The 12275-nt window shown below is 42.3% G+C and overlaps 1 protein-coding gene across 6 annotated transcripts in view; it reads left to right on the top strand.

Moving 5' to 3' along the window:
- The window catches only part of LOC116443948 (melanopsin-like), a 52475-nt gene that overhangs the window by 14707 nt on the left and 25493 nt on the right, over positions 1-12275 (top strand). For 5 of the 6 annotated variants that reach the window (XM_032108886.1, XM_032108885.1, XM_032108889.1 and 2 more), the window contains one exon: positions 18-131. In XM_032108886.1, the coding sequence (XP_031964777.1) occupies positions 18-131 (114 nt within the window). Of the gene's footprint in view, positions 1-17; positions 132-887; positions 1120-12275 lie in introns of those variants that run through there. The other variant, XM_032108890.1, reaches the window with a different exon arrangement.

Raw genomic sequence — 12275 nt, 5'->3', positions numbered from 1 at the left:
GTTGTCTTTCTGGCCAGAGTGCAAGAGAGAGGCTCTCAAAGGGCATGCCTGCCATCAGATCCCTGCTCTTTTCATCATGTTCCAATGCCTCTGAAATACTCAGCTTTACAACCACAACAAGTTGCTGTGAGGTAAGAAATTCCTGAGACACGCTCACTGCTGCTCACTACATTTTCTGTGGCTATTCAAGCACCTCTGCGGCAGGAGATGCTTGAATATTAAGCCGTATTCTGCAAATGACATTTTGGTAACTGCAGGTTGAGTTGCTGGGAAGTGGCTCTGTTTTATACCCTGGTCCTTGGCAGCCCTGCAAGAAACCCAGCCATGGCTTAGGCATGTGCCTGCTCACTTGTGCAGCAGGGCAGAGCCACCCTTACCAGGCCAAGGGGCTTCATGAGCCGTGGGGATGGAGCACAGGATGTGCAAAGGGAAAGCTGGAGCCGGGTTTGGTCAGCCAGGAGAGGCTGGGGGAGGGGGGGAGTCGGGGGGTGCCCAGCTGCTGTTTCCAGCCACCTAAGGGGGGTTCCAGGGAAGGCAGAGCCAGGCTCCTTGCAGCAAAAGCATAAGAGGCCAGGGGCACGAGTTGCCACAAGAGAAATCCCAGGCAGTGCCCTCCATCCCAGGCTGCCCGCTCGGGACTGCAGGGCAGCAGGCACAGCCTCAGGTATCGACTCTCTTCAGGGGCTCGGGATGCTGCCAGGATGGGCTGGGCAGAGACAGCCAGCTGGGCTGCCCTGGAAACGAGCTCCTCTGGGTGTCCATCCTTTATGCATATAAATATATATATATGCGTGTGTGTGTGTATGTATTCTTTTTAAATTGTGAGGTATTTGGGTGTGGATGGGGTTTGTTTATTTGTTCGTTTCAAGCCGTCTATTTGCACGTGAAGCAGCGGTGGTGTGGCCAGTGAGGGTGACTGACGGGCCATGTGGCTTGCTGGGGGCTATGCTGTGCTTCGATCGCTGTCGGAGCTGGCAGCCTGGCAGCCCAGGAGGGGCTTGCGAGCGGCTTTTTAAAGCCTGGGATTTCCAGCGCTCCTCAGGATGAGTCGCAGCTCGGCAGCCCTGCACGGAGCAGATGTGCAGAGGGAAGAGAAATGCTTTCGGCTCAGCCCAAAAAGTACGTGCCAGGAGGAAGGCTTGGGAAGTGGGAGCTGGGCAGGGAGGAGGAAAGGGAGCATTTCTCTTCTGCGTTGTTTTCTCAGGAATAATTTAAATGAATTGCTTCTTCTTTAGAAGGAAAAAGAAAATCTCACTGAAGTTGTTTTAATGCGAATTTTGGTATTTATTTTCTCTCTGTGTGTGTGTGTGTATCTGATCCAGCTCTACTCAAAGGGACATGTATTTTCTTTGTGCTGTTTTGTTTAGATTTTTACGATTGATTTGGAGTTTTGGCTGATGGGAAAACCGGTTGTGGAAGGGGATGATGTAGCAGGAGGTTGCTTATGATGGTATTTGTTGCATCATCAAGATCTGATTGATTAAACCTTATTGTGATCTGCTCCCTAATAGCAAGAACATTTTTATGAGAAAGAAAATAAAAATGAAGTCCTAAAGCAGATTTCAGAACTGTTATTTTTTTGTGGAACTGATTAATATAATGTAAAGTGACCTAAATGGAGTGCTGTAGAAAGGCTTGTCAATAGTTTATGCATTAAGCTAGGATTATTTGAACACATTCATAATGAAAAGAGGATTTTCTTGTGCATTACAAATTAGTCATGATGATTTGAGGCAGAAGACTGAGATAGATCAGCAAGCTAAATATAAAAAATTTTTGTACCTCTGTCCTCATACATCTTCATCCCTGTATACCCTAACCTTACACCATTGCAGTATTTTGTAGAGATTTTAGGACAGAAGCTTTACTGCTGAATCTTTGATAACTTGTCTAGAATTAGTTTTATTTGGCAGCCCAGCCCTGTCATTCAAAGAAGTCTACCAAGAATATTCTAGTCTGAAGAGTGGAAGAGAAAAGGTTATGGGAATGCTGTGGGAGAAACTGCAGCTTGGGAGGGAAACTGCAGACATTGTCTCATTGCAACAGGTCATTGTCCTGGAATAAGTGAGACAAAAAGTTGGGGCAAGCTTTTTACAGAGTCCTTTCAAGTAATAAATAAGTGGCAAGTGAAAAGGAATTTGAGCATGTAACTCATAACTCCAAATTATTTACCCGTATTGTGTTCTGGCACTGCTAAAGGTCTTAAATTTCAGTTTGTCTTTTTAATCACATCTTTACCGCAGTGACCCTTTGAATTATTTTTGCTGTTAAATTTTCTCTAAAGTTTCTGAGGAAATCCAAGTTTTGTTCCCTGTCACCAAATTTTCAACTAGTTCACATCCTGTATTGCTTTCTCTTGCCACAAACTTAGCTGTGTGAAAACATGTGTATATGCAAATAAGTAAGTTGATCAAGGGATCTAAAGTTGAAATTTAGTTGACTTTGTTTGGCTGCCTTCAGAGGCTGCAAATCTCTCCCTAGGATGTCCTGTGTTTCCAGTGCCCTGAGGTGCCAGCCTGGTGAGAGAGGGTGGAAGCTGAAGATGGTCTGCTTAGTCCAGCAGTCCCTGGCTAAGCAGATGGGAAGTAGAATTCAGTGCACAAACTGGACCCAGAGCAGAGACGTGTGTCTGCATATTGTTGCAGGTGGTTGAGTGAGGCTGGTCACACTCCTCAAGCCCCAGGGCGTGACAAAGCAGTGTTACTGCATGAGGTGATTCAGCCTTTGGTGTCACTGTACCCACGAGTTTTTCAAAGTTATGCAAACTTAATAGAAGCATGGAGTTGCAAGACATGGCAGCTGCAATACAAGTCAAGCTCTCTGAGCTCTGAAAAGTAGGAAATCTTAGTATATAGGTGACAGGGAATTTAAGTAGCTACTCATAATGCAGCTGAGAGGAAGCACCAGGCTGACTTGCATAAATTGATTGCATGCTGTTAGACCCTCTTCATAAATTCTGTGATGCAGAGAGCCACCCTGGGAAATGTTGAAATAAAAAAGTGGTGTTCAAAATTCACATGCAGCTTTGGTAGGCACTGGGACTTGAGAGCATGCTTAGCAGGTAGATAACTCAGCAGTCAGAAATGCCTGGTGCAGATGGTGGTCAGTAGCTGAATGTGATGTGGCACATGCAGAACACAGGGCATGGTTCAAGGATGCAGGCTTGGTCTGCTGTGTAGATGGATCACCCCGTGTGCCTGGGCCAGCCTGTTGCAGTGAGGTCTGAGCTGGGAGTTACCAGCTGATCCTGCTGAGAACAGCCCAGGGAATGCTATCAGCAGCTTTGTTTGACAGCATTTGCAAAGCTGAAATGTACCCTAAGCAGAAATCCCAAGAAATAGGGAGATGGACTGTTCTGATTCTTGCTGATCCCTCTGGACTGACTGCCATCAGCACAGCTGTGCTGCCAGTGAAAGGAGTGACTAGGTGAAAGCAGGCCCTTGCTGGCTGCATGATGAAATGGGCAACTTTTAAAAAGCTCCAGCTAATCTAGACCTACTAAAGCAACAGGAAGGAGCACACTTGGCTTGAGCTTTGCAAAGTTAGCAATGCCTGAAAAAGGACTGGATCTCAAGTGAGAAGGAAAATTGTTTGAGTTTTAATTATAAAAAGGGCAAATTACTTTCATCGAACTTTCTGCAGCCAATAACTTTAGTGTTCCATAAATTACCTGCCTTTTGCTAAGAAAGAAAAATATGCATAGTTTCTTATATACCTGATATCTTTTACTACAATTTCTGTACTGAAACTCGTGCAAACACTCGAATGATGTAGTTGACTTTACCATGACTGGGAAAGGGTCAGCATGGCATAGAAACATGCAGTGTTGTTGTGACCACGCAGTTGTAAGGGGTCCCTCCCTCCATGGTGCTGCAGAGACCACTGCACCAAAGCTGAGTGATAGCAAATGAAGGTACTTCAGGAGCACCAGGGAGACTCTTAGTGGATCAATGCTGGCTCTTTGGAAAGCTCCAGGGCACTGCTGTAGGTAAGTGCCAGTCAGTTACTCCTCAGCAGCTGGTGAGGGACGGCAGCGTGGCTCAAATGCTGGAGGGCTGCAAGATCTGCGGTGTTTGCCATCCCTCCTCCGCAGCACAGGAGGCAGCACTCTGATGGTGTCCTGGGTAATGCTTCAAAACAGTTTAATAACCCATTTGTAACAGAATTATTTTGTATTCAGAATCATGGCTGTCAAATTGCTTTGCACTCTGTCATTAGCACAGTGTTTGATACAACAAAACTAAGAGCAATAAACTTTTCCTAAAGTTCAATGCAACTTTGAAACTAATAGTAACTATTTGGGTTCAGTAGGCTTTTACTCCGGGAGAAAACTCGAATGAATATCTCTCTTACCCTCACAGCTGTTGGGAGCAAATTGTTCCTTCATCTGTTTTGCCATTGAGAAATGCCTTTATTGCAATGCTTTTCCAGAGCTGGGAGGGCAGAGGAAGGTCCAGTGTGCGCTCAGATCTAGTATGGACATGACTTGAGACAGACACAGGGCTTCTTTAGACTTGTGCTTGTTTTTTGGGATTCTCTGGTGCATATTATTTTGCTGGTTTTTTAATATGCTTTTTAACATAAAGGTTCTTTTCTGTAAAATGGCACTTTTCTTCTTAATTCAGAAAAGGGAGCTGCCTTGTGCTGAGATTTTCTGTTCTGGTAGTTCATCCTGATTCCAAGATGATGTTGCAGAGGTAATGTAGAAGACACTTCAAATCCACCCCATATCCAGAGATTATCATGAGGGTGAGAGGAAGATGGTGTTTCCTAATATAGATGTGCTAAAATTTTTGTTAGCTTTCACAGAGTCTTGAAAAATGGTCTGTAGAATTAAAACAAGAGATCACATTAAAATAACTGCATCATCCCTATTTTCCGTGGGTTACATAGTGCAATGGAGAGGGAAAGAATGAAGCTTCCCTCACTGCTATATCAAAGTTGTCTTGATGCTTCTCCAAACCAAGGTTTGGAGGCATTTGCTTTTGTGTAAAGGCACTTGCTTTTGTGTAAGATATTGTTTCTTCTCCCTGGAGGAGCATTGCCATGAGATAATTTTCTGAGAGATACAGACTTTACTTATACTATAGACACGTATTTCCACCGTGTCAATTCATGCTTCATTAGTTTAGTGCTTTAGAAATCTAGAGGTCTTTTGATGGTTGTAATTTCTCTCTAATGATGCTCATATTGCAATTTCTTATTAATTTGCAAGTGTTGCTTCAATCTTTGAAATGCCCTCAGTGCTGCCATAGATTTCTAGTTGTACATGGAGCTGCCGGTTTCACTTGTTCCTTTGACGTTCATTTCTCTTCCTTTAGCAATGCTAAATTCACAAGAAATTTGTATGTTCTTCACCCTCCATGGGACTAGAAAAGCAATGATCTCCTTCCTGGATGAGAGCTTGGTTTACTCTTTTTTTAGAGAGTTAGGGGTAGTTGTGCTCATTGCATTAGGCCATTGGACTTAACGTTGCATCAGTGGGCCAGTTAGATTCTCTAAAAGTAGTCATAAAATACTTCAAAGCCAGATTTTCATTATGCTTAGGCACCTAACAGTGCAGATAAACACCAGGGAGTATTTTCAGCACCACAGGAGAAGAGTGGTGTTTTGCCACCCGTGCAATCAATAGGTGTGAAATGCCTAAGAGCCTGGAAATCATTCTTTTCATGCAGGATTTAAAGCCACAGTAGGAAAAAAGGTTGCAAATGAAGTAGAGCACTTAGCTGCAGCCTTCCTATGCAAGAAATGTGGTCTCTGCAGGGGTTATAAATTGAAATTATCTAAAGTCTCTGGGTGTAAGACAGCATTTATGTTCACTTGGCTCTTGATGTCCCCTGTTTCCTGTGAAAGTAACAGAAGGTAGGTAGGAAGATTTTCAGTTTACTGAGACAGACCACCTGTCCTCAAGTAACTGAAATATATTTAATTTCATTTATGGCTTAAACCCTTGTTTATTAACTGTGTGTTTTGGAGGTTTTATTGCTGGCATTATTTGACATTCTTTGTGTTAATTTCTTGTTCACCTCTGGGAAGTGTCTGGCTCTGCCTTCTGCATACCCTGCCTTCCATGCATAGAGGAATATTAAACAGAAACAAGCAGATAGGACATAGAATAATCATCAGCTTAGAGTGATCAGACAATTCTTTGATCTAAACAGAAGCGGGATGCTATGGTGTTTATACTAATATCACAAATGTGCTTGAAGTTAGCGCATTGAGTGTTCACTGGCTGTATTCCCTGTGTTCTTCCTCTTAAAAGCATCTGTTGCCAGATTCTGTCGGGTGTGAGACACTGGAGATAGTGGACCTCTGATCTGATAGCTTTTAGCAGTTTTCATGTTCCCAAATGTACATGATGGAATGATGCAAATGGCATCAAGAAGTTGGGTTGCCCTCTGCCCTGTCACCCATAACCAAAATTTCTTGTTGAAATATGGAAATTACCCTAGTTGATGAAGAACGTCTCTGGTTTCAGGCCTTCAGCCAAGAATATTTCCTGCAGAAGAAAAAGTGGTTTTTTTCAAATAGTGAAAAGTAGAGAGGAAAATCTACAGTTCTTTGTGCCTAGCTAGTAAAAATTGTAAAAAAGCTTCGCTGTAATGTAGTTAAAGAAGTGTAATTCTACTATTCTTATTTGTACTTCCTTCATCATTCACCACAGTTCTTCATAGGTGACAGAATAAGTCTAGAGCAGAGAACTCAGCAGGAACCAAATGACCACATTGGTGAAAGGTATTAGCTATTTGTATTTTAAAAAGTAGCATTAGAAACACTATACGGGATTAGTAAAAGTTATTAAGATCTTGCCTTAGCAGATTTATTGGGATGTGTTTTCATTTTGTAATCAGCCTTTGTCAGCTAATGTCAGCTGATAGGATTTTTTTCCACAGTCCTTAAAAACAAGCACATGTTTTCATGGGATCTATTTAAACTGCAGGGCACTCTTCTCAGAGCAGTTTCCATGTACAGATCTTCCAGCAGCAGTTGAGTCAGTCTCCCCAAGAAGCTGAACGGTGGAATGAAAAGAGTCCTAACATCTAGACAAAGTACATAAGGCCAGAGGTGGCTGGTAAAGGATGTGTTTTCAGCTATCAACAATAAGGAAGAAATTATTTTTTTAAATTAACATATAAAAGTTCGGCTGTCCAGAAGCCAGAGTATATGTTCAAGCTCTTTGAAACCTCAGAGCAGAGCTCAGAAACCACTGGCAGGGATCAGAATTTCAGTGTGTTGCTGTCCCAGTTTGAGACAAATTTGGAGGAATGTCCGAAATGAACAACCTCTGATAGAAGGCAGGTTACAGCCATCCCTCCCCCACCAGGTTCGGAAAGAATTTTCCTCAGAGGAAAGTGAAAAAAATAAACTATCTAGTTAACAAGTAAAGTGCACACAAGTATGGGAAAAAAATGAATAATGCTAAATAATGAAACCTCTCACTGTGGAGAGAACCTGGGTAGATTTCAGAGTCCTTTGTGGGAGGGGCTCTCTCCTCTCCAGAGCTGGGGTTTAGTGTGGGCTCCTCCGGGCTGGTGTGTAGGGTCTCCCAGATGACGTTCTGGTGTTGCTGAACAGTCCAGAAGAGAAGAAGAAGAAGACGCCAAAGTCCCAGGGCTCCATACTTTAGCTAACGAACAAGAAACCAGCTAAAAAGCAAAAGGAATGTAACTCTTTTCCCTGCTGCAGAAGCTCAGCAGCCAGGCAGGAGAAGCCAGCAAGCTTCTCTGTGTTTTGAACACTGCACCAAAGGAATTCCACCGGCTCTCCCTGCTCTATCTTAAAGGTACAGAGAGGCACAGGATTCATGTCTGGGCACAGAACAGACGATAGGGAATACAGTATCATACAGTCAGCCCAAGACAGTTGCCAACAGCTATGGACAGGCAGGCATTTCTGCATGTACTTCCATTGAATCCAGTGAAGCGTGAGCCTCACCCTGGAAATGAGTTTGTGCTGCTGGGGCTGATGGAGTGGGAGAGGGCTTGGTCCAGGCAGGCCATGGATGCTGTGGCACTGCCTTGTCATCAGCCAACAGTGGCAGATGATGAAATGGCTTTTGGTGTGTGGTGGGCAGGCTGGTATGAGGTATCTGTGGCAGATGAAATGGGAACAGCCATTGTGTGATAGCCTGGGATGAGTAAAAGAGATCAGGATGAGCCACAGGAGCTCAAAGGAGGCAGAGAAGGGAGAGCAGCTCAGATGAAGAGCCCACGTTATCTCCAAAGGTTACAGAGCCAAGTGAGTTCAAAACACTCTCACCACCGAGTGGCAAACATAGAACAATTAGATTTCTTTCTTTTGGTGAACTTTGTGAGATTATTAAAGAACTCCAGTTAGCAGTAGGATGTTCAGAGGGAGTAAAATAACCTATGAGAGTATGCTGCATAATAAGATTAAAATAAATATTTGCTGTAACTTCTCCCTGAAGACTGCTAAATATCTTACATTGAAGGATTTAACAAACATGTCATGTTTTGACCACCCATGTTTCTAACTAGCATGCTCCAAGGCCCTCAAATATCCTGAGATTTCTACCTACTGCTTTGTTGTTGCACTGTGCCAGCAGTCATCTGTTCCCTCATGGCCAAACAAATATGCACTGAACTGTGATAGTCCAGCTAATTTTAATGCAGTGTCAGCATTGATTAGATTTGTTCAGTGTGCTGCCTGCCTGAGCGTGTACAGCTTGGGTTGTGATTTGAGGCGCATTTGGACACAGCATCAGATAATTCTGGTGCCATTTATGGCCAAGGGGACAATATGGTGAGTGTCTCAGGGATCACATTAAGGAACTGTCTGCACTGGCATGCAAGCCTGTGAGATGTGATAGGGGAAAGATGGACTGAGCCCTCAACTCAAATGAGTGTTAGCGGCTTCTGGTAGTGGGTTTCTGTTTGCTTGTTTTTCAAAAATTCATGGTAGAATTTGGTTCCTTTAGGTCTCAGACTAGAAGTGGATACATTTAAATAGAACGTAAAATTTCTGTAGATGAAAATGTTGTGAAGACCTGGTTAATGTTACCTGTGTGGATTACACAAGTACACTAATACTGGAAGAGAAATGTTCTCAGGAAACATGTCTTTGGTACCTTGGTTTAAAATTTTCAGGTCTTGAAACTAAAGTCCATTGCCTCAAGGTTTGATTCTAGTGGCATGGATTCAGGAAGGGAAACCGAATGTGCTAGTTATTTGCCAGTTCTTCCTCACGAAAAAGAAAGCTGGGCTGTGCATGCACACTCCATAGAAAAACTTGTAGAACACTGGGTAATCCCTCACATTTGCTAATCCCTTCCCAAACCACGCAGAGAGCACTCAAGTTGGAACATAAAATGGCTTGTTTTTCAGCTGGGCTGATATTTGGGGTTGGATTTTTCTTTTTTTTTCTTTTGTGCTCCGAAAACAAATGTATCTTTTGTCGCCAATTTCAGCAGTGTAGCTGAAGATGTACATAGAAAGCAATGTTTCTGTGCTTTCCAGAAAAGACTTTACATTTTAATGTTCTTTTAGTCCGTCTCCAGAGAGATGAAAATATGCTCTTAGAGATCTCTGTAACTGGCAGACAGATATTATAACTTAAATTCTTTTCAGTTTCATAGTTTGCAACTGATTGCTATGTTACTCTCAGGAGAATCTTTTTAATATAATATCATTAATATAGAAAACATCTGAATTATTAATACCCATTGCTTATACTGATTCATTAGTTCAGATATGTAAAAATCTGAGTATGCTTACTTTAAGTATCTAGCTGATTCATTCTTTTGTTGAGAACTCGATGAGGTTTTGACGGTTTTCTCTTTGGATATTTTTTGGAGGGGTGTTTGAGGTTTTTTCCTGCCATCCCCAGCCATGCGTTACTAGATTGCTTGTAAGAAGATATTAAGGGCCTGCAAGAAAGCACCTCATCAAAGCAGAGGCTGTGCTAAACATGAGGCCTTAAGGACACAAATGTGTCCTGAAATCCAGAGCTTTTTTTCAACTGGCCAGAAGCCCTGAAGCAAATTGCTGGAATGGATTCAACTAGATATGTACCTCATTGTAGGAAGAAATCCTCGAGGTTTTCCCAAAATTTTATGACAACTGTCTGGATGAACACTTGGCTTGGTCTGGAGCAGATGCCTGACTTTGCTACTTGTCCTGTTATACACAGGCAGTTCCTGTTCTCCTTGGTCGCTTTTGGATGGATTGCATTGAAGTCCCGTGCATTGAAGTCAGTTTGCTAAACCAATTTTCATTTTGATTAAATACACGCTGTGAATGTGTGTTTGAGTGCTCCTGGCTTTGGCATGTGAACTGACTGGAACAAGTGTGGAAGAGGACTGTCACCTGGAGGCTGATAAGGAAAGCAACTTTCCCATATGTGGATGATCACAGTTTGACTTGACTTTCTGAGGGCCGGATTAATCTGACCTTTCTGCATGGTGTTGGAACACAGTACTGTCAGCCAGAACAAGCAAAGTTGTTGTTTTGGCTATTATTTGTTGTTTATTAGTTTATTATTATTTGTTGTTGTTGTTTTGTAAAATATCTGAGGATCACTAGTTCTATTATAGTCTCTACACAGCAGCAACCTTCTGTTTGCTGCTTCAAGAGTTCCTACGTACAAGGTATTTCATTAAGCCCCAAATTTTGTTGTAATTTCAAACCAGACGGTGCTTCATACTGAAATTACCTGGATTATACAGACTATCAGTGAAATTATAAGGAACTTGGCAAGTGCTATCTGCTAGCTGCCACACTCACATTTCTCCCATCTCATCTAACATACCTAAGTATTGTTTAGTATTTTTCTGTAAAATTTTCAGGTGTAACAGTATAGACAAGTTTTTTGTACAGCAAATCAGACTTCTGCGTTGTGAATCCATGGAGCAGTTCAACACAGGGAGGCTGCTATGTTGCTAATTTATTCCCTTGTTAGTGCACATTAATCCCTCATGTAAGCAAGCCCTTCCTTAAGCTCATTTCAGTGTAAATCATTTCCACAAGATGAGCTTGCACCCATGAGCAAAACCAGAGGGTGAATAAAGCTTTGGATAATCTTATATCCACCTTATGCCAATCATACAACCATTTCAGTCCATCAGTTTCTACCCCTACCTATTGACGGGGACCTGCCCTTGCCCTCCTTTTTAAATGACAATTGTTTGTCTTCTGCGTTAATTAATTAATTTTGTCTTCCTTATTAATCTTACCATCTGAAAAGCAGAAACAGATGGCTCTAATTATTTAGCCATCGTTTTATCACAAAAAATCAAATTGCAAAAGCTTTCCTAGAATGACTTACCTCATCTGTTTCAAGTTTTCCATCTTTATTTTGGGAGAAATAGGCCAAGTTTATTTTTATATCTGGTGCCTGCTTCCTTTGCCAGATAGTTGAGGGACAACTGTTAATTGTTTACCCTCCATTTGCCTGTGGATCTCTTAGCTACCCTGCCAGGAAAGCCCTCCCAGCAGCCACATAGGGGCTTATGTATTTTGAGGTTGTAGTCGCTTCATATATAAGGGTAAGGCCACATCATAATTTATGTGAGTTGTCAGGTCCTCCAACAGCTCATGGAGTCAAAATGCAAATGATTGTAGCATTAATTCAGAAGGAGTCCAACAGAGCGAGCACAGGGTCGGCAAATACACCAGAAGCTGGCCCTGCTGCAATTACTGGCATCTCCGTGGGCTGCTTATTTCCATTTGGAGTTTTGACTTAAACAATCAGGTCATTCTGGATGGTGCTTTTGAAATGTTCATTCAGGAAATGGATGTGTCTTCAGCAGAGTGCTCAGGATTCTGTCCCAAGACCAAAGTATGGAGGGAGGCAAAGCCGGTTTGAGGGAAAAATGGAGAGGTGAACTCATCTCACATAAGCACTTGAAAACTTGATTCACCCATTAAATATTCAATATATTCGTTGAATAAAATGTAATGCCTTCCTTCATTATCATTATGTTAAATCACATCTTTAAAGAGAAGGAGCAAGACTGAGGCTTATACAGAACAGGCTTTTCACTCTACAGTACATGGCTGTGATGATACTGAGCACCCATGAATACAATTGAGATAAGTGTGTTGAATCCAGGTCAGCTGTACATCACCATAGCAGAGTGAAACAGCAGAAGGGGAGCTTCTCCCAACATGGATTTTGATTTTTTAAGTTTTTTCAATTGCATTCTCAAGGGGTCTGAGTTTGCAGTTAATAAAATAGAAGTGATCAGACTGAAATATGAAGTCCAAGTATAACTACACAGTGTATTCTAGCAGTTGGTGGTGATGTGAGATGGATAC

This window comes from Corvus moneduloides, chromosome 5 (genome assembly GCF_009650955.1).
Source record: "Corvus moneduloides isolate bCorMon1 chromosome 5, bCorMon1.pri, whole genome shotgun sequence".
Lineage (NCBI taxonomy): Eukaryota > Metazoa > Chordata > Aves > Passeriformes > Corvidae > Corvus > Corvus moneduloides.
This window is presented reverse-complemented; position numbering and strand designations above follow the sequence as displayed.